Raw genomic sequence first — 23,284 nt, forward strand, 5'->3', positions numbered from 1 at the left:
CAATATCGGGGTTTACGGTAACTGAGGGGTGGTGGCATGCACAGACAATTAGACGAATGAATTTCCACTGAACAGTCTTTTATTGAATAAACAGAACACTCAGCATATCACAAGATATGTAAATTCAAATGAGAACTGACAAACTCAAATGGGAACTCGGGGCTATAAACTATATGGACAAAAGTTTTGGGACGCAGCTCTTTAATTATTGAATAAAGGTGTTTCAACCTGAACTATTGCCACAGGTGTATAACATCAAGCACGTACATTTACAAACATTTGTGAAACAAATGGGTCGTTCGGAAGAGCTCAGTGAATTCAGCCTTACTTACTGTGATTAGATGCCACCTTTGCAATAAGTCAGTTTGTGAAATTTCATCCATTAGATATTCCACGGTCAACTGTCAGTGGTAGTACTAGTAGGGATTTGCCGAGGCTTCTGAAGCATTGAGGCTTTTGATAGAGTTCTCTACTTTGCCATCTGGTGGTCAATAAAAATTCCTACACCAACTGTGTCATTCATAAGTTTTTATTGCGATGTCCTTGTATGGTTTATTTGTATATTTAATAAGCATGTACTTCATAAGCAAAATGTGCATGTGCAGAACGGTGCTTGAGCCCGCAAGGTGTTTTAATTTACACTCAGACAACAGACATTCACACATCATTGGTTTTAATAGTAGGCCTAGTACTTTAATGAACAACTATACACCACATAAAAAAAAGCTACATACATAGAGGCATGACCGATATGATTATAATATTGCACTAAATGGATAGCGGGTATGGGACAGCACAATCGATGCGCCCTGTATTTAAGCCGGTGTGACGTGTCAGTGAGGTAACGAAGCCTCATTTCACTTCATTTCACAGGTGGAAGGTGGGAGGGCTAACCCTAACCCATTTCCATTGCCGAGCATCTGCATGCAAGCCTCACATTAACTAGTACAATGCTAAGCATCAGATGAAGTGGTGTAAGGCATGCCGCCATTGGACTCAGGGGCAGTGGAGACATTATGTGGAGTGACAAATCACGCTTCTCTGTTTGGCAGTCTAATGGGCAAATCTGGATTTGATGGATGCCAGGAGAATGTTTCCTGCCTGACTGCATTGTGCTAACTGTAAAGTTTGGTGAAGGAGGTATAGTGTTTTTTTTTTTCTCCAAAATGGAGAGTAAATTACTTTTTCTTTATGGAGGAAAAACAGTTTAACCTTAAACTGTTAAGGCAACAGCAGGATGGGGATTTTATAATTTTAGGAGGAGATTGGAACTGCACTTGAGACTGGAATGGAGAAGAACCTCACGCACAGCCACAGATGTGTAGAGGGAACACAATCTATCAGCGCAACAATACACATGGGTCAAATTAAGTAATGGTAGGATTTCTGGGGCAAGTTTGGTCAGGTTCTACACATCACACAATATGAGAAATAGGGTTAAACATACTGCTATCACTCCTACATCTTTTTCTGATCACAAACTCATTAAAATAGAGTTTTTATTGGTGAATAGAGATCAGAACGTTTGGATAAGTACTTTTGAGAGAATTTTTTGGGAAACCAGTAAAACTGAAAAAAGGTTCATATATGAAAGTATAATTCAGTTGTGGGGAAATCAGCAAGGTTCGTATAAAAGGGTTCTGTCAGCAATATGCAACCCATTCCTCTTTGGTTTTAAAAAAGACATTAGAGTTGCTAGAAAATGAGATCATTGACATTGAGAAGACCATGACTGGAGCCAAATGGTGCGATGGGCCTGTGGATGAGGGAGGAACTTCTGCTCGGACATTTTTAGTTCAGTCTCCCTCAGAAGAACTTTATGGACTGCAAACAATACCAAAGTTGGACTTTTGATCTCTGAGGATGGGTGGATATACCTGCATAAGAGCTGGCTCTAAAGCTGGACATTAGATCAGTTGAAGTGGTTGGAGAGAATGCTGACTCAAATACGTGAGATTTTGCATCAGGACTATAGACTGGCTTTAGAGTCATCTGTTGAGGAGGAGGAAACCTCTACTTTCCCAGAACTGGCTTTTTCAGCAGACACTGGAATATGGCAGGGAGGCCTGCTTTCTTTTAAGACCCCCCAATTGGAACTTTTTAGCAACACTGGAAAAAGATCTTTTTGTGTGCGAAAGTGTCACATCTGCACTCGTTTGAGAGTGTGAGAGAGTCCAAGTGGCAGGAGGTTTTCTGGCCCGGCGCTTCCCCCAAGGCTACTGGAGGTCCCTGTACAAGACTCCTATTGAGAGAACGTCTGGAGACCTTCAGTGGAGAATTGTGCATGGGATAATAGCCACAAACCGAGCCACCGAGCACACCTTGACCCACAGGTAGGGGTGGGCTGTCCGTTCTGTGGGATGCAGGAAACATTTCTGCATTTGAACGTTTTTCATTTGTTTTTTAACTGTTTTAGGCTAAAGCCATTATTTAACAAATTAGAGGAGTGGTGTCAGACCCTGGGGGGAGTTTTTATCCCTATGTTTTTTTTTTATGTATGGGCTATATACAGCAGGGAAAAATAAAGAAGTTTGTGTTTTTAATTTTTTTTATTTGGACAAGCTGAAATGGCAATTCGGTTGTCATGAAAAGGAAAATTGAATGATGGTGGATCAACTGATGCGTTTGCAGTGTTAAAGGGGTTAATACAATCCCATATCAATATAGAGTTTAGATATTATAAGTTGGTTAATGAATTGGATGTTTTCAGATGTAAATGGGGCATAAACAAATGTATTTGCGATGTTGACCCTGATGGCTGTCTTCAAATTTATCCATGAGTGGAGGATTTATGATTGTAAAGGAAAGGAAAGGAAAGGATTTTTTTTTAGAAATGAGTGTTGCCGTTTCTAAGATGTTTTTTTACGTCTTGAGACTGTTTTTTAAATCCATTGCGCTCATTTTCTAGCTGTTTTTTTTTACTAAAAATGTTACATCTTTAATATTTTTGTAAATAAAGTGGTTTAAAGGGGTTTTTAAACAGGGGTCTGGGATACCACAGGGGGCCGCAAGGGAGTGATAGGAGGTTTGTGGAAAAGTCTAGAGGAAAACTGTAAAAAAAAGGTAATAAATGAGACTAAAATAAACATATTTCAATAACATAAATAATACATAAATAATTTCATTAAAATATTTGCAAATGTTAGTTATCAATCAAATAAAAAGAATAATATAAATGTAAAACATATAAATAAAAATTACATTACAATTAAATATCTAACGACATTAGTGAGTTGATTATTTTAAATTTTAGGGTGGGGGTCCCTCACATGAGAGTGATCATATTGGAGGTCCATGACATCTAAAATGAAAATCTAAAACATCATCATATGAATTTTAAATGTCTAAATAGCCTACTGTTTTACTTTTTTAAAATTAATTTATTTTTACACAACTGTACAGTCAGGGCTAGTTTGAGCTCTGATATTGTGCTGTTTCTGACCCTTTAAAGAGGATAAAAAAAATGAAGAGCTGCCAGATAACAGGACTTTGTCTTTTGAAGAAAAGAATAACAGACAAATCCTTCACAAGAGAGGGATTTTATCTCATAAGTCAGAAACATAATATGGTTGCATTTAATACAAAAATTAAACATACCACATTCATTTAATTGCAAATAACATGCCATCAAGTTTCTGAAAACATTACATCCAATCTGCACTTATATTTTTAAAGTATTATTTCTGTTATAATTACGGAGCTCTTTTTAAAAGTGTACTTTCTTTTGCACAAGGAGTGAAAGTGACAAATACTGTAGTTTGTAGCATTAAATAATGAATATGAGAAGAAAGTATCTGATTGTGTGAAAGTGCTGGATTGAAGCGAGTCACTGAAGAGAAGTCAAGTCTACAAGAGCCGCACAGATCTGATATAGTGCAGGTTATTGGCTGAAGTGTGGAGATGATGAGTTTTGATTTCTGTTTTCTGTAGAGTTTCCAGTCTCTCTCAGCACCTCCTGAATCTACAGACGAACCCGGCGTTCCCTTCGGTTCTCTCTCCTCTTTTGATGGCATGAGAGAATCTGTCCGTCAGCTGAGAGACAAACTGGAGGATTTCTGCAAAGAGGAGATCAAGAAGATCTCTGATAGAGGTAAAGTCCTGGCCCTGGTTTATACAGACCGAAATGTGAACGTACAACAGTTTCTAAAATGTTCCTATGATTTCTAAAACATCCATACGCACACATAATTTTCCTAAATGCATCCCACTTATAAATCACAGTTCATCTTTAATTCAAGTGCAACGTGAGCAAGTGCATCAACTCTACAGAACAGCCACAAACGGCCCTTGATGGTTTAGAAGTAATATATGTTTCATCGTAGGATGAAATCCATTAGAATTTAGGATCGAAATCGATACGTGTGTTTTATATATGAGGCATCTGAAGATTAATTTGTTCTCAGAAATGAGTCCTCCATCATCTAATATCATAACATCAGATTAAAATTGGATGCATTTTATCTGTCATTTCTCTTCACATTGTTCATGTCTGTTTATTTCCACAGTCACATTCACCAACATGAATCCCAAAATCAGGAACGACTTCCTACAATGTAAGTCCCTAAGAAAACAAGCAGAAAATCTCACTGGATGTGTTCATGTTCTACCTGTAGGAGGTGAAATAAATCATGATAAAAGAGTTTAATAATTAAATGATGATTTGCACATGGTATCTGATAAGCTGTAATGAAACACTGATGATACATTGAACATTGAGTCATGAAGAATTCAGATACATTAAAATATCAGAGAGATTCATAATTCCTGTTTCTGATGTGTTTTCTCTCCATCAGATTCCCATCAGCTGACTCTGGATCTGAACACAGTGAATGGATACCTCAGTGTCTCTGAGAGGAACAGAATGATGACTTACACTGACACACAGCAGCCGTATCCTGATCATCCAGACAGATTTGATCGGTGGTGTCAGGTGTTGTGTAGAGATAGTGTGTGTGGACGCTGTTACTGGGAGATTGAGTGGAGTGGGATTAGTGTGTATATATCAGTGTCATATAAGAGCATCAGCAGGAAGGGAGGGGGTATTGAGTGTGGATTTGGATATAATGATCAGTCTTGGAGTTTGATCTGCTATTCCTCCAGTTACTCATTCAGACACAATAACAAACAGACTGTTCTCCCTGTAAAGTCCACCAGCGGAAGAATAGGAGTGTATGTGGATCACAGTGCAGGAACTCTGTCCTTCTACAGCGTCTCTGACACAATGAGCCTCATCCACAAAGTCCAGACCACATTCACTCAGCCGCTCTATCCGGGGTTTAGTGTTTATTCTGGATCATCAGTGAAACTGTGTTGATGATCACAACAGATATAGAGAGATTTTACCCATAATACTTTGAGCTGCATGATAAATCAGTAACAGTGAGATGTTTTAGAGTCTCTTATTTTCTCTTACATTTTCACATGATTTTTGTAAACCTCAAGATGTGAGAAAACAAGATGCAACAATGTTAGAATTGCATCATCTACTATCTTATTGGACTAGTAAGTGAATTGAAAAGGATTGAATAAGTGTTGAGTAGCATTACATACCTTTATCAAGCCTTTCAAAGCATTTAGACATCAGAGAGGTTAATGAGATTGGTAGGTAGTCATCAAGCTCTTGTGGAACAAGTGTAATAGTTGAAGTTTTCTATAATATATGATATAAAATTGTGTTAGATCAGGAGTTTTCAAAACCACAGGGGGCCACAAGGAAGTGACAAGGGATCTGTGGAAAAGTCTTTAAAAAAAGGTAAAAAAAATAAATGAAAAAAATCACAATAAGACAAAAATAAATAAATACACTTCAATTACATAAATAATACATAAAAATGTATTTAAAATAATTACAAAAATAAATTATTAATCTATGTGTGATGATTTTTCTTTCCAGCATGTTTCATGAATGTTTTGAACACTGTTCCTCACAGTGGTCTCTTGCGCCCTCTGCTGGTCTGATGTCACTATGCTCTCATTTCCTGCACTCTGTGTTGCCCTGCTTATCAAACCTGGGCGGCATCCCAAATCGTCTGAATTCATAGTATCATGAAAAAGTAAAGTACAGGTTGTTTCTTCCAGCGAGATTCTGGCAGTGTTGGGGGTAACTTATTACAAGTAACTTGAGTTACGTAATCAGATTACTTTTTCAAGTAACTAGTAAAGTAACGCATTACTTTTTAAATTTACAAAAAAATATCTGAGTTACTTTTTCAAATAAGTAACGCTAGTTACTTTTTCACATTTATTGCCTGACAGCTCTCCTGTCCCCATGTTGAGAGAAATAAAGTGAGTCGTTGTGTGCATTTGCATTGAACATGCATTTACTCATCTCACTTGCACAAAAACATTCAGTATTCCTCAAAATGAATAAAAACAGTCAAATGCAATCTCAGAATTTTGTGCAAAAGTTTTGTAATTAACTATGTTAAATTACACAAATACACTTTATGTATTTAATCTCACTTTATTAACCAATGTCTTTGCTGCTGACCTACAATGATCTAATTCAACCAGACTAATAAGCAAAAATTACTTTAGATTAGGTTTAGAAATAAGAGTGTTGAACTTCCTTCTCCTGTATCCTATTGTTATTTAATCAAGAACAGCAGCAGCTGAAAGGTTTGTTTGAGCGGCGCCCTCTACTGTACAGTAGTAAATATGCATTTCCTTCAGCCTTAGGCTTATTCATTTAACTTTTGATGTGAAAGGGCCTTAACAATTGGCAAAAATAGATTGTTTTAGCTGTTATTAAAAAACAAACAAACAAGCCCATGCAGGTGAGAAAAAGTAACGCAAAAGTAATGTAACGCATTACGTTCCATAAAAAGTAACTAAGTAACGTACTTAGTTACTTTTTTGGGGAGTAACGCAATATTGTAATGCATTACTTTTAAAAGTAACTTTCCCCAACACTGGATTCTGGTGTCAAATGATGATCACTTTATATCCCATGAGGCCACGCTAGAGGATTTATGAATGACATAAAAGCTGTCATTAATCAAATCTGACTCTGGATCTTCCTTCCTGCTGGACATCAACCTGCTTGTGCTTTATATATTCAGTTTAATATGAATATTTGTTTGTAAACCACTAGGTGCCCTCACCACTGAGCAGCATTATATATTAGCCAATTAAGAATTAATACAATAGTTGACAAACCAGATATATATGTCAGTGTTCGACGTTGCTATATAATTATTAGTAACAAAACTCAGTTAATTTGTAGTAAATATGTGCAGTTTCTGCAGCTCATCAGGCCCCCTGCTGGTCTGGACAATGGCTGGTAGATCTGTTCCTTTATCCATCTATGATACAAACAAACCAAATGATTCAAATAACAATCATCATAGTGTTGTGAGTGTTTTTGTGGTGGAGCAACTGTAGGTACTTTTATGTAAATAAATAAAAAAAACTGCTGTGAGGTTGAATGATTTTTTTCTACCTTGTGTTTTATAACATAATGGAGAGTGATGTAAAGTTGCCACCTGAGCTTAGAAGAAAGTGAGGCTTAAAGATTATAAACCATACACCCAAACAGAATGATGATCTGTCTTGATAACATATGGTGTTATGCAGCTATGCACACGTTCTTGATGGATTATTACGTGTCTGGAATAAAGGTGAGAATAAGCAAATCCTTTCACAGACATATTTTAGATTTAGGACTAGAGGAAATCTGAGGAATGAACTGTCTGAATATATGTAGTCACAAAATATAGTACAAAATGAATTGCAGCAATGTTTTGGTGCCGAAGAAGTATGCATGCCAAAGCCTGCACTTTTAAAACTTCCCACAGCAATAAGGACAGAATTTGAGACTGTGCTACTTACTCATCCATCAGGAAAGAGAGAACAGACAACGGTTGGGGTCATTTGAATTATTCATCAAGCTCTGTCTGTAAGATCCCTGCCTCATGAACTGCTATCCTTTCTCACAGAGGGAATAAGGAAACTGTTCTCTGGAGCTTCAATGGCAGCAAGTAGAGGGGCCATGGTCACTGTGGGGCAGGTAATAAAAACTGTTTGCTGTTCTGTCATTTGGCCATAAAATGGCTAGGAGAGTCGGTTCTTCACTAAGCTTCTGTAGTTCCCTTTCGTTGTCACTCTGAGCTACGTCGGATGACGACGAATGGGGTTTCGCTTAGAAAGAATTTGCATAGCGTATCTCCGCCTTACCTCGTGGGTATAAAAGGAGGACGCCGGCAACATGCAGATATGTTTTCGCTTCGGAGCCGAGAGTATCTCTTCACTCCACAGCCATTCCTGACTTCACTCTACGAGACGAGCCATTCTCCGGTGTTGGTGTGATGGCGATCTGCAGCGAGTTCACATTGCCTGCTGATCTGTGCAGTGATCTGCCAGTGAGTGTGTTTCTCCCTGCTCGCTTCAACATCGTGGAGTTTTTTCCTCTCACAAAAGAGCTCGCACGCAAAAGAGCTCGTCTTTTTAAAGATGGCTCGTCCGTGCATTTCTGGTTGCAGTTGACTTATTTTCGATTTTGATGGGCACATTCTCAGTTCTGTGTGCTTGGGCTTGATCACGCTAGAGCAGCGTTTGTGGATGACTCACGTTCTGCCCGCGGGAATGTGACCATCGCGTCATTACGGTCGAGACTTAATGATCTCGTTAGAGAGAGAGTCCCCTCATCCACACCCCGATCTAGCACTCTCCACGTGAGGTGCTACTTCGGCTGGTGGCCAGGGTGACCTGAGGGTGATGGTGTGGAACAAAGGCGCCGACTATCCGTCCGTGCCCCACGCCCCCCTCTTTATTGACGCAACCCGCGAACGATCACGGTACGCTCGCGGGCCCGTCTTCGGACCCCCCGCGGGTTTCCTTTGACGTTCCAGAATCGGATCTGTTGTCCATCGCAGCATCACAGGGCGGGCTAGAATCTTCAGGAAGTGAAGATTTGACAGTGCTGCCACTTTCGGGTGTGCATATGGCATTTGTCGAGTCAGATCCTGAGATGACGGCCATACTTTCCCGGGCCGCCACGAGCGTCTGACTAGAGTGGAACCTTCCACCCTGTCCTGTGTGCTCGCTGCTGCACGATTGGTTTTTGGGTGTGGCCACTAACACTTGTCAGAAAGAACTGACTCTCCCGTCTCTGAGCATTAAGAGTTCTCGGACGACACGTTGCGCCACCCCCGAGCCGTGCACCCCTCGTCCTCCTCTGTCTCAGAGCCGGATGACAGTGCGTGCTCTCATCCCCCTCTGTCGCCAGACCCCTGGCAGAGCAGGCCCCCTTGCAGAACGCTGGTCCTTCCCTGGCCTCCTCTTTCAGGGTGCGGTTATGACCATGCCTCACACCGGGCCGCTATGCCGTCCACGTCCGGGCTGGTCATTCCGCTTCGCTGCACCACCGTGGGGACTGCTGTGGTTCGCGTGACGCCGCTGGAATAATTGTTGGGAGCCTGGCTAGAGCTTCCCAATCTGTTCCGCTGGGTCGCGCGGACCCTCGGCTATGGGATTCAGTTTGCACGGTCTCCTCCCCGCTTCTGTGGAGTCCGCTCCAATATGGTCGGTGGCTATGCCCCTATCATGCCCCTATCATGAGAGCGGAGGTTGCTAACCTACTGGCGAAGGGTACGATCGAGACTGTCCCTTCAGCCGAAATGAGGTCCGGGTTTTACAGCCCCTACCTCATTGTCCCGGAGAAATCCGGTGCGTTACGGCCAATCCTGGACCTGTGCATCTGAACCGCCCCTTCACAGGCTGCTGTTCAAGATGCTCCTGGCCAAACGCATTTCCGAATGTGTGCGGCCACAGGATATGTTTGCAGCAATCGACCTGAAGGACGTATACTTTTATGTCTCCGTTCTCCTTCGACTCAGACCGTACCTACGGTTTGCTGTCAGGGGGCACGCATATCAGTACGCTATTCTCCCATTCGGGCTGGCCCCGTCTCCTCGCGCCTTCACAAAGGTTGTTGAATCTTGGCTGAGTCAATCAAGTGCAAGAGTGCGGTTCCACTGAAGTTTTTTCAGAGGCTCCTGGGGCATATGGCGTCCGTAGTCACAACATCGCCGCTCGGATTGCTCTTATGAGACCGCTTCAGCTTTGGCTTCACGACCGAGTCCCAAGGTGGGCATGGCAACACGGCACCTTCCGAGTACCAGTTACTCCGACCTGCCGTCAGTCCTTCACCCTGTGGTCGAACCTCAGTTTTCTACGGGCCGGAGTGCCCCTGGAACAAGCTTCCCGGCATGTTGTTGTAACGACAGATGCCTCCACCACGGGCTAGGGCGCCATATACAATGGACGTGCTGCCGCGGGCTCCTGGACAGGACCCCAGCGTCTTTGGCATGTCATTTGCGTCGAGTTGCTGGCTGTACGCTTGATCTGCGCCGCTTCTGGGCCGTGCTCAAGGGTCAACACGTACTAGTCCGATCAGACAATACCGCCACTGTAGCGTACATCAACCGTCAAGGTGGTCTGCGCTCCCGGCGAATGTCGCAACTCGCCCACCACCTCCTCTTATTGAGTCAGAAGCATCTGAGGTCGCTTCGTGCCATCTATATCCTCGGAGCCCTGAACTGTGCAGCCGGCGAGCTCTCACGGCTTCAGCCCCTCCCGGGATATTGGCGACTCCATCCCCAGTCGGTTCAGCTAATTTGGGACCAGTTCGGAGACGCACAGATGGATCTGTTTGCCTCTCACGACTCGACCCGTTGCGCTCAGTATTATTCCCTGACCGAGGGCACGCTCAGCATGGATGCTCTGGTGCACAGCTGGCCGTGGGGCCGCAAATTTGCGTTTCCCCCAGTGGGCCTTCTTGCGCAGACCTTGCGCAAGGTCAGGGAGGACGAGGAGCAGGTCATTCTGGTTGCGCCACACTTGGCCGACTTCTCCGAACTAGTACTCCTCGCGACAGCACCGCCCTGGCCGATCCCTCTGAAGAAGGACCTCCTTTCTCAGGGATGGGGCACCTTATGGCACCCTTGTCCCGATCTTTGGAACCTCCACGTTTGGCTCCTGGACGGGTCGAGGCAGGTTTGAGTACCCTACCACCACCGGTGGTGGCTACCATCACTTCCACTAGAGCATTGTCCACGAGAAATGCCTATGCGTTGAAGTGGAACCTCTTCGTTAACTGGTACTCTTCTCACCGAGAAGATCCCCGGAGATGTTCGATCAGTGTCGTGCTTTCCTTCCTACAAAGTGGGTCGGAGCGAAGGCTGTCTCCCTCCACCCTCCACCATCCTCTATGTCGCCGCCATTGCCGCACAGCACAACTTTGTTGAAGGTAAGTCCTTGGCAGGGCACGACTTGATCGTCAGGTTCCTGAGAGGAGTGAGGAGACTGAATCCTCCTCGCCCTCCTTTCGTTTCCTCTTGGGACCTCTCAGTGGTGTTAACTGCCCTGCAAAGTGCTCCCTCTGAGCCTCTGCAATCAGTGGAGCTTAAGTTCCTGTCAATAAAGACAGCGCTCCTGGTTGCACTGGCCTCCATCAAGAGGGCAGGGGACCTGCACGCATTCTCCGTTTGACGAAGCGTCCCTGGAATTCAGGCCGGCTTACTCTCACGTGATCCTGAGACCGCAGCCTGGATATGTGCCCAAGGTTCCTACCACTCCCTTTCGGGACCAGGTGGTGAATCTGCAAGCGCTGCCCCTGGAGAAGGCAGACCCAGCCTTGGCACTGCTCTGTCCAGTACGTGCTCTCCGCACCTATATAGACAGAACGCAGTGTTTCAGGACCTCAGACCAGCTCTTTGTCTATTTTGGTGGGAAGCTGAAGGGAAAGGCTCTCTCCAAGCATAGGTTGTCTCACTGGATAGTGGACGCCATTGCTTTGGTATACCAACAGCAAGGTCGACCGTGCCCCCTTGGTGTGACTGCCCACTCCACCCGGAGTGTGGCGTCCTCTTGGGCTCTAGCGCATGGGGCCTCATTAACGGACATCTGCAGAGCTGCAGGCTGCGCGACACCGAACACATTCGCCAGATTCTACAATATCCGAGTGGAGCCAGTGTCCTCTCATGTACTCGCTTCAACCAGCTAGTACTGGAACCGCTCAGGTGTCTTCGCTTGCTCGCCATTCCACTCCACGGACTGGATACGTGCGATATTCTCCTCAGGTGAGCTTCCCCCTGAGTTCCTCCAGCACCACTGACGTTGGCGCCAGTGTCTATTGCTTGCACGTATTTCATTTATTCTCATTGGTACAATTATTAAAATAGCAGAATTTGTTAAAAGGGATAAAATGGTACGTTGAAAATATTGTTGTTGTTACACGGGCGCCGCCATGTTGTATTTCAACATTCGACTACATCACTGGCATGGTAGGCTACTCCGTTGCCAACCCTCACTATCAGAGCTAGCTTCTCTCTACCCCCTGCCTTGTCAACAAAATTATTCTACTCGTGATTTCTAGTTTTTAGTCCTAGGTACGAGAGACAGATGTGTTGAAAACATCAATGAGTACATGAAGTGGCTGACCTCAAATGTTTTATTTAGCTACAAGTCCAACGCATACTAGAATCCTTGATATTCAGCTGAGGGGAAAATATGTAATGTTAGTTCACTGCACAGGATGGGAACAGAATCTTATTCCTCCTTCCCAAATACCCCCTCGCCCAAAGAGTGAAATGCCGGTACGCTGTTAACCTTAACAGTTTGAGAAAAGGATATAAGTTAGCCTAGCCTAGCTCAGTTGCCATTCACTGTTACATACCAGCTACTTATGGGGCGCTCCAGTGTTTCAGCTCGGACATCCCTTAGAGATAGCATATCCACCTCCAACACGTCTCTCTCACCGCACAGCATCCGAAATGAACGATGTATGGGGATGCATTTTCGCCGATCAATAAATGTTCCAGGTTGACCTCTCTGCAGCAGATCGAGTCCGGTGCAGTGTCCATGCTCCCGCAGCGCCCGCGCCCACACCAGTCACTTCCCCCCAAACGATCCTGTACTGTATGTGGAGCCTGAAACTGGTCGTCCTCCATGTGGTGGTAGTCAGATACTACTGGCCTGTCCCTCACAGGCTCAAATGCGTAACTCATGCCATTAAAATTACTCATTTTCGTGTGTGTATATAGGACCTGCAGCTGTTGCCTATATACCTTCGCGGGACCTACCATGCCAGTGACGTCATCGAAATTGCCAGCGTAACAAACGCAATTTTTGTGCTACTTAAAAAAAGCTATATTGATATTTTTAGTTACAATTTTTAATGTAAATTACTTTTAATTGTCATAAACAACATGTTATCAACGTTGATTTTTTTCAGTTCAGTTAATCTTTAAGCTCTCTCTGACGCAAGCTCTCTGATGCGCGGTCTCTGCTATGTGCACACACACACAAACACGCTACTAAAAGGTAAACTTTTATTATAGGCCTCAAACATAACTACCACCACTGACAATCATAGCCACAAATATGAATACAGACTGTCCATTACAGAGAAGCATAAGCATGCAGTAGAGAATATTATAACCAAGCTATGTGATCCAGCAGCAAATAAGTAAATAAAGATTCACGGCCTACCTTTTTTTATGTTAAGTTTTTTTATGTTAACTTTACTGAAGAACAATGTTTCAAAGAACTCTTCGCCAACTGGCTAACTTTAAATAAATGATAAATAAAAAAAATCTTTGAACTATATGCTTCATGTACGTTGGTCATTATTCACTGTTTATTTGCGAGTGTTGTGAAGAAAAAGAATAGCATCCACTGTTGCAAATCTCGATCGTCATATTCTAACGTGTAACGAGTATCTAACGTCACCTCTCTAGCTGGCTCCTCCTTCTCATTCGCATTTACACCTGTTGCTCGATAGCTTGCGAGCCAACTCATGCAAGAGGGCATCTCTCTCAGTTTCACACAACATCCGCAACTTGTTGAATTTTGGCCACAGGAATATTGCCAGTTTATGGAGTGGCTGAATCTGGACCTTCTTACCAATCCATTCCAAGTGGCGCTGACGGATGGTGGCTTGATAAGGCATGTCAGTGTTCACTGGCTGGCAATGACGCTTCAGCCTCTCGTGCCACAACACAACAAGGTTCAAGGTTGGATATTGATCACCTTCCAATTCCTTCTGACTTCATAGAAGGGGTGGAGAAAAAGACCTAAAAATCCAGAACATCTGGGGACACATCAGCCATTCTTTGTGCTCTTCCACGACTCTCCAGCTTTTCGCAAAATTCAGCATACACATACTTGATAGAATTCAGCGTGAGAAATACAGTGCTGTAACGTGTTTATCCCACCTGCAGAATGGTCTTTTGTTTCACGAACCGGACTACTTTCTTGACAGCCAGTAACGTTCTACTAACCTGGGACTGTTACTGACAGCACGGTGATGTCCAAGGCATGTTGGAGGATCGTGTTGTAGATGTGGTCCTGACAGTCCAAGCACTGGTAAGGTCATACAATATTCGAACCTTGGTCTGTTACCCACACCACCTTACTCAGAGGGATCAAACTTTTGAACTCACACAAGCCTATTCTACAATTCCTTGCGCATATTTTCACCTGTTTTGTCATCATCGTGGGGGAACATGGTAGTGGTGAGTACATTACTCTTCAACTTGAAATTTGGCAATATGAAGTGACGTGATCGCCATGGAACTGACCTTGGGGTAATCATCAGTCCACATATCTGTGGTCATCCCAACATTAACTGAACACATCACCTCTTTTATCTCAGCAACAACAGCTTCTCTTTTTGTTGTTGCCTTTTCTTGGCATCTGCGAGAGATAGTCGTGGGGTCAGGCAGCAACTTCTCAGCACACAGGCGACCATTGTCTGGATTTATAACTTTATAAATCCTCCTCCAGCCACCGTTTGGAATGGCCATATGTCTTCGCAGCAGAAATCCACACACTTATCGGTGACTTGGGATCTGGCATTCAGTGGCACTGGCTTCGAGAAAAATTCAGACATTGATAACTGTCTGCTTGTGCTACCAGCAGAGTTAGCCATAGCGCAATCGCGCTTGACATGCCGTTGTAAATGAGATGTCCCTGGTTTTTTGCTGTCATGTGCAAGGATATGTTTGCAGATTCTGCACTGCACATGACCAGTTGGCTCATTGTTTATCTTGGAAATCAATTCAAAATTCCTCCAAAATGCAGCTTATCCACATGGCATTACCAAGTCCGGACAGTGAGCTGTGGTGAAGTGTGTGTTTATGTAGTGGCAGTGATGAGGGTGATGATGAGGTGCAAGTCTGATTGATTGGGAATGATGTGCAGGTGGGAACTGAGGAGAGTGCTTGGAAATGAAGTGCAGAGGATGGTGACTAGATAGATATGTGACAAGTAGTAGTTTGATTTCATTTACATGACCATTTTACACCATCTCTCTCAACAAGAGTGTTGTTTATTCCACTTAGTAGCTCTTAGTTCACGTAGAAGCATTTTAATGTTGTCTTCTTCACAGGGAGGCTGTGCTACTGTTTACTGTCAGCCCATGGATGTGGAGAAAGAAGGAAAATAGGATAAGGTTCTCTTCCAATTCCTCCATTTAAAAAATATAAAAAATAATTAGTAACACTATTTTAAATTATGTAGTTTTAAGTTACTGCATGTACTTACTACAGTATATAGTACTAACAGTACATTATGCATAATTACAAGTAACTAACCTTAAACCAAACCCTAATCATAACTACTGTATATAGTAAGTGCATGCAGTAAGTATATTGTATATCACCATAAAATAAAGTGTAACCAAAAATTCATCTTACACTACCATTGAAAAGTTTGGGGTCTGTGGGATAGACAGTATATATATATATATATATATATATATATATATATATATATATATATATATATATATATATATATATATATATATATATAGCAATTTTGATCAAATTTTTTTTAATCTAATTTCTGATTACATTTTGATCCATTTAATACATCCTTTGTAAATAATAGTATGTATATATATATATATATATATATATATATATATATATATATATATAAATAGCTATTAACCTAATCATCTGAATCAACTAATTAACTCTAAACACCTGCAAAAGATTCCTGAGGCTTTTAAAAATTCCCAGCCTGTTTCAATACTCAAAACCGCAATCATGGGTAAGACTGCCGACCTGACTGCTGTCCAGAAGGCCATCATTGACACCCTCAAGCAAGAGGGTAAGACACTGTAAAGACTCTGGGGCGGATCTAATCCGTGGGGAATTTGCATATCATAATTAATAATTGGTAATTAATAATTATTCATACATGTTTGGATTAGATCAGTCTTACATGTTAATAAAACTCCCGATAAGGGATGATATGTAATTTTACCTGCATGCATGCTTGTGTATCCTTGCACTTAACCACAAGTTGATTGCAATTACCTGCACGGACCACGTCTTACAAAACAGGCTAAATTAATTAGCTCAATTGTCAGACTAATATCTGTGGGAATCCACAATATCATCTTACTTTATAGGATTTCAGGAAAAGCAATTCTGTGGCCACAAGAATTGGGTTTCCTGCCCTATAAACACATACTCTTTAAAGTATCTTTAATTTGTAAGCTTGTTGCCATAAGATCTTTTGGCACTTAAGGGACTTAAATGAGCAAAAAGGCAGTACATCAATCAGATGTACTTTAATAAGGCAGAACTACTTATGTATTTACTACGGTTACATGGGATATATTTATTTACAAACATAATAAACAACAATACACGATAAGGCATCGATGGACGAGAAATGCATAGAGTGTGGACAATGGAAACACGTGTGAGAGGGGAAGGGAGAGAGAGAGAGAGAGAGCGAGAGAGAGAGAGAGAGCATTGGCAACATTCCCCTGACAGTCCCCTGCCTGTGACAACACGAAAACATCATCTTAATGCTTCTTAGAAGCTCTATAAAGAGATATACTTAAGTTTCTGGGTCTCTCTGTGTCGCGGCATTCCTGCGCGTGCGTGAGCGGAGTCCTTTAGGAAGCGTCACTGGGTGCTGCTTGGCGCGCGTTGAACGGAGTTTCCAAGTCTTTGGGGTAACATTACCAAAGGAAAATAGTTCGGCTAAGTTTGTTTCACTTTGTGGAAGTGAACAGAGTCGACTACGGAAAACAAAACTTTGACTAACAAAGAAAAGAAATAAAGATCTCTACGGGGAAATCACGCGGAGTTAACGTCACATCTTCGCATGGCTGGTGAAGAAGCGTGTGTGCGTCCCTCGCCACGTGGTCACGTGCGCGTGTTTCTCCTTCAAAACGAGCGCGCGCTCGTTTAAAGGTCCCTTGTAGATGGATTTGCTGAAGAGATATGTCACGCGGTGTTCTTTTCACTCGTCGATTGGATTTAAACACGGAGACTTATCTAAGACTGAAAAACACAAACTAAACTAGAAACAAATAAAAGAAAGGCGAAGAGCTCGCCCGGAGGCGAGACCTTACATTTTGACAGTCAAAAGTAACAGAGAGACGAGCGGAGGGGGGAAGCGTCATTTATCACCTTGGAGAAATCCGGCCTCTTCCTGTTGACTTGGCCAATTAGAGGGTTGGAATTTCACAGGCGGGACTTTGGTTTTTATTGCTCTTTGTCTAAGAGAGAGACATTTGAAACCGACGAAATTAGGGTGTTTAAGAGCAGAATCTTCACAATTCTTATAATACTAATGTGTCACAAGTTTAGCAAAATGTAATGTCAATTAACAAATGGGGAATGAAGATTGGAGTTTATCAAGACCAAACTTGCCACAAATGGATTTGGTTAAACATTAGTTGGCCAAGTTTAAAACATTATCGCATTAGAGTTGTCGAGAAACATAGACCAAACCACAAAAAGGCAACTCATGAAATAGGGAACTTAGATACATTGTTCATACAATTCTCAAGTGGATATATAATAGCATATACTGTATATATATGAATACAGGATTCATTTCTCCTCCTTGGTTAGAATTCAGAGAGGGTGGCAGTTCTGTGAACATTCCTTTGGGTCGTAAACGCCGTTATCTAAGAACACCAGTGATGTTAGTTTTGGTCTCTTTTCACTCCAAAGATGGAAAACATAGTAAACTATATTTTTCATTAACTTCTTACATATATTTGGCTCGAGCAAGTTGAGCGATTTCGTTTAATACCAATCACTCCGTGTTTGTTACGCATACAAGGATATATATAAACTCTTAGACCTTTATAGAAGTCCGCAAGGGTCAACTACATAACTAACAGTCCTAGATAGACAGGATACAGTATAAACTTCAAACATACAGGAATACATCATGTTTACATTTCATAATCACTCATTTCTGGGTTTTAATGTTATAGATGCATATATGTGTGTGTGTGTGTGTGTGAGTGTGTGTTGTCCACTTGCGCATCTGGCATTCCTTCCTCGCTGGGGGGGGGTTTGGAGATAACGGTCTTCTTGGATGTTGGCTCGCGAACAAATCAGGATCGCGCGAGGATCTCTGTGGGGACTCATTACGCTGTAAAGGTGTCACAAACTAATCTACCCTCCAGACTGGCTGGCGCTAACGGAAGATTTAGAATTGGAAGAGTCATAGGTTGGGGCTTTAGAAACCCCTGTTAACGTGTGTTTATTGTGTTAAGGAATGCTGACTCCATGATTCTGCGCTCATACCCTACAACACAGAAAGGAATTTCTGAACAAATAGGCTGTTCCCAGAGTGCTGTATCAAGGCACCTCAGTGGGAAGTCTGTGGGAAGGAAAAAGTGTGGCAATAAACGCTGCACAACGAGAAGAGGTGACCGGACCCTGAGGAAGATTGTGGAGAAGGACTGATTCCAGACCTTGGGGGACCTGCGGAAGCAGTGGACTGAGTCTGGAGTAGAAACATCCAGAGCCACCGTGCACAGGCGTGTGCAGGAAATGGGCTACAGGTGCCGCATTCCCCAGGTCAAGCCACTTTTGAACCAGAAACAGCGGCAGAAGCGCCTGCCCTGGGCTACAGAGAAGCAGCACTGGACTGTTGCTCAGTGGTCCAAAGTACTTTTTTCGGATGAAAGCAAATTTTGCATGTAATTCGGAAATCAAGGTGCCAGAGTCTGGAGGAAGACTGGGGAGAAGGAAATGCCAAAATGCCTGAAGTCCAGTGTCAAGTACCCACAGTCAGTGATGGTCTGGGGTGCCATGTCAGCTCCTGGTGTTGGTCCACTGTGTTTTATCAAGGGCAGGTTCAATGCAGCTAGCTATCAGGAGATTTTGGAGCACTTCATGCTTCCATCTGCTGAAAAGCTTTATGGAGATGAAGATTTCATTTTTCAGCACGACCTGGCACCTGCTCACAGTGCCAAAACCACTGGTAAATGGTTTACTGACCATGGTATTACTGTGCTCAATTGGCCTGCCAACTCTCCTGACCTGAACCCCATAGAGAATCTGTGGGATATTGTGAAGAGAAAGTTGAGAGATGCAAGACTCAACACTCTGGATGAGCTTAAGGCCGCTATCGAAGCATCCTGGGCCTCCATAACACCTCAGCAGTGCCACAGGCTGATTGCCTCCATGCCACGCCGCATTGAAGCAGTCATTTCTGCAAAAGGATTCCCGACCAAGTATTGAGTGCATAACTGAACATAATTATTTGAAGGTTGACTTTTTTGTATTAAAAACACTTCTTTTATTGGTCGGATGAAATATGCTAATTTTTTGAGAAAGGAATTTGGGGTTTTCATGAGCTGTATGCCAAAATCATCAGTATTAAAACAATAAAAGACCTGAAATATTTCAGTTGGTCTGCAATGAATCTAAAATATATGAAAGTTTAATTTTTATCATTACACAATGGAAAATAATGAACTTTATCACAATATGTTAATTTTTTGATAAGGACCTGTATATAAATACTGTATATGGTTATATGGTTTCCACAAATATATGATGCAGCAGAACTGTTTTCAACAATCATAATAATCAGAAATGTTTCTTGAGCATCAAATCAGCATATGATCACTGAAGGATCATGTGACACTGTAGTGATGCTGAACATTCATCTTTGATCACAGGAATAAATTACATTTTACAGAATATTAAAGTAAGAAACAGTTATCTTAAATTGTAATCATATTAACCAAATTCCCACAATATTTCACAAAAATGTAAAAAAATTAAAAAATAAATCTTACCGACTCTGAAATTTTTGATTGTCAGTGTTTATTCTTCAGTTGTGACACTATCGTTTCTATGGTAGGGGGTGATTCATTGTCTGACTGACACTGGAAAACTTGGACCTAAAGCTTTCTACAAGGTGAAAAACATTTTTCATGCCATTAAAAAGTGGGAAACGCTTCATTTTACAGTACAGTACAGTGTACTTACCTAGAAAGTACTGGGCAATATAAGGTAAGTACATGGGTTAAGAGTAGGGGTAGGTTCAGGGTTAGTACCTAGTTATTACCCAGTTATTGTAATTACTATAATAAGTACATAGTATGTACATGGGAAACAGGACTGTAAAATGAAGCATTACCAAAAAGTGTTATACATTCTGAGAGTGTGTTACTCTAGTAGGACCATGTGTCTTTGTCTCCTAAGGGTCTTGTCCCAGCTGGAATCCATCTGATTCCTCACACTCTAACGTTCATCTTTCTGGAACAGTTCCGACTGTACTTTGTCATTAGAGTTGTCCCCTCTACATGAACTCTGACTCACAGACTCCTGGCATTACCATCAGTTGCAGGTGATCCGTTCACATGTAGGCCGCACTAAAACCAGGTGTACAACACATTCTGTGATCAAATCACTGAAACCACACATGTTGGACAGAAATCCATGTGAAAACTTTGCTTTTGTAGTGTAAACCAATTTGGACATCCACGAAATACCACCTATTCACCTGTCAGTCACTAGTTGTTATAAAACAATGGTCTCAAACTACTTTTCATGTAATTTGTGGCTTTAAAGAAAATAGCTAAAACGAAATACTTGGAAAAGTCCATATACATGCATAAGCACTTTTCTTGTGGTTATCAGCATGGTGACCACTTGTAAATAAATCTATCAAGATGGATGTCACTACCTGGTGTAAACAAGGCAAAAATGCCTGTGACCATATAGCATCTCAAGAGACAACACACAGAGAGTGAGCGTGTGATAATGTATTGCTATATCATGTTCTATACTCAATTTATCATTTGTGTGATGTAGATTGTGTGATCTAGACTTTGACCATGATGGGATTTTGTTTTGTGATAATAAAAAAATACTACCTCTTTCAATTATCCTGAAATGATCTCAAACAGGAATTGACAGAAAGCATAATTTCACAATCACACTATCTTAAAGTCCCCCTGTGGTGAAAATCCAGCTTTTTATGTTGTTTATATGTCTATGTGGTGTCAACACCATTGCTGAGTATTTTCTCCTTAAAACTGCAGTGAACCAAAGACAGTCTCAAAAACACGGTTTGAAATCGCTGGTGTTTCTGACGTCACAAACTACCTTGTAACCAATCAGATCAACGTGTGATAGTCAGCGTGTGGATCTCTGAGCTGGTGTGAGTGAGTGGAGGCGGGGCTAATTTGCATATTCACAGAACCGCGTATACTAAATGAGGCTAGGGTGTAGTAGTTACATTCAAGCTATTTTAAGGCAGGAAGATTTTTTTTCCAAGAAAAAACGTTAAAATATGTCTTTTTGGTGATCAAAGATGAGTTTTAAGGGATATTGACTACAGGGGGACTTTTATGTTTGACCTTTTGTGTGTAATATTGAGGACCCGTCATAAACCATATAAACCGTCTGTACACTTTTGATACAATAAATAATGTAATACATATATTGTTCGACAGGTGGCAGTGCTGCTTTATCACTGCAACTCAATGTTGTGTGCATTAACTCACAAACTCATGGTGGGGGAAAGTTTAAAAAAAAATTTGAACACCAAGAACAAAACAAATTACACATCTACAATGGCATTGATAAATATATATAAACAAGTATTAATCAGGGCACGTATCAGTTAAATAAAATAATATTTAAAAAAGAAAATTACATATATTTGCAGAAAATAATAAAAAGAAAGAAAAAAGAAAGAAAGACTGGGTCTCTTCATTTCTCTTGTAAGAGACCAATGTCTCTTATTATTCCACCAAATTAAATTCCTTTTTAATTTGCATACATTCCAACGATGGAAAGTAATTACAAATAATACAGAAAAATAAGGATTTGTCTTCATACATTTGCATTTATGAATGAAAAATTTGCCCAGAATCAACATTGCATTAATAAATTGTTCTTTTTAAAAAAAAAAAAAAATCATGCAACAGCATTCCAAACATAATATGTTTTGGAAGGGGGAAGTGTCTGTGTATAATATTGAGATATGATGACATAATTACAGCGATCAGCATTCTTGTCTGTATTTATTCTATACTTATGGTACAAATTTGAGTATGTTTTTGCAAAGATGTTTATTGAAGTGAGTAATTTGATGGTTCATAGAGTACAGTACCATTGTCTTAAAGTCAGTGGGATTTTTAATGAGGTTTTGGTGGTTCAAATGTTGACATGTCTTACTAAGATGCGATTAGTTTATACTATTTATTATATACAGCCTCACTGTTTATAGTCACGCTCTTGCAAACTATTACAACTCGAACTTTCAGGAAAAATGTTTATATATGTGATGGCTACGGCCACACAGGGTAATACCACTTCAGTTCCAAACATTTGATGACCGTCTTATTATTTTATTTCTTTAGTTTGTTGCACTGATTATTATTTATAGTCAGCTAAACTAGGATATTTGAATAATGAACACAATACAGTTTTTTGATTTAGTTTATTTTGCTTTGCCTTTAATTTGATTTACAGGGAGTGGACTAATCACATGTTTCTTTGTGTTGAGTTACCTGGACCTGTTGGGGGCGGTCCCTTCCTGGTTGGGCGAAAGGAGTTGCTAAGGGCTGAGGAGACTTATATCCGGGAGTCAGCTCATTAGGCCATACCATGTCTCACCATGTGCCTGGGGGGATTTTGACCTTAGTCAGCTCTTGAGTTCTCAAGTGTTAGTTTGTTTACCCCTTCTATGTCATTTGGTTTTGTCAAGCTGTTATATAAGCACCCTTCTGTGTTTGTGTGGGGGGGGCAGTTTTGGTTCAGTTAACCTTGTGTTACGAGTCTATGTATTTAAGTTTATATTTAGTTACCTTTTTTTTTGTTGACCTCTTTTAAGGCCTAGTTATTAAATGTGGTCTTTATGTAACTTTCCAATATTTTGGGTAGTAAACCCCTTTTTTGGAGAACAGTCTCCTGTGTCCTCTTGCCTCACTGTCTTGGTCCCTTACAATATATATATATATATATATATATATATATATATATATATATAT

The 23,284-nt window shown here is 41.4% G+C and overlaps 1 protein-coding gene and 1 long non-coding RNA gene across 2 annotated transcripts; both read left to right on the forward strand.

Moving 5' to 3' along the window:
- Nucleotides 1–3,747: 3,747 nt before the first annotated feature.
- On the forward strand, nt 3,748–6,083 carry LOC143722390 (tripartite motif-containing protein 16-like protein). Its single transcript, XM_077213797.1, has 3 exons — nt 3,748–4,090; nt 4,506–4,553; nt 4,794–6,083. Exons 1-3 carry the CDS (start codon nt 4,012–4,014, stop codon nt 5,312–5,314), a joined length of 648 nt encoding a protein of 215 aa, XP_077069912.1. The 5' UTR covers nt 3,748–4,011; the 3' UTR covers nt 5,315–6,083.
- Nucleotides 6,084–15,322: 9,239 nt separating this feature from the next.
- On the forward strand, nt 15,323–20,858 carry LOC143722391 (uncharacterized). Its single transcript, XR_013196876.1, has 3 exons — nt 15,323–15,454; nt 20,143–20,199; nt 20,487–20,858. It is a non-coding gene; the product is annotated as an uncharacterized LOC143722391 (long non-coding RNA).
- Nucleotides 20,859–23,284: the final 2,426 nt, after the last annotated feature.

Source organism: Siphateles boraxobius, unplaced genomic scaffold (genome assembly GCF_051911475.1).
Source record: "Siphateles boraxobius isolate OS27281-9 unplaced genomic scaffold, OSU_SipBor_1 66, whole genome shotgun sequence".
Classification (NCBI taxonomy): domain Eukaryota; kingdom Metazoa; phylum Chordata; class Actinopteri; order Cypriniformes; family Leuciscidae; genus Siphateles; species Siphateles boraxobius.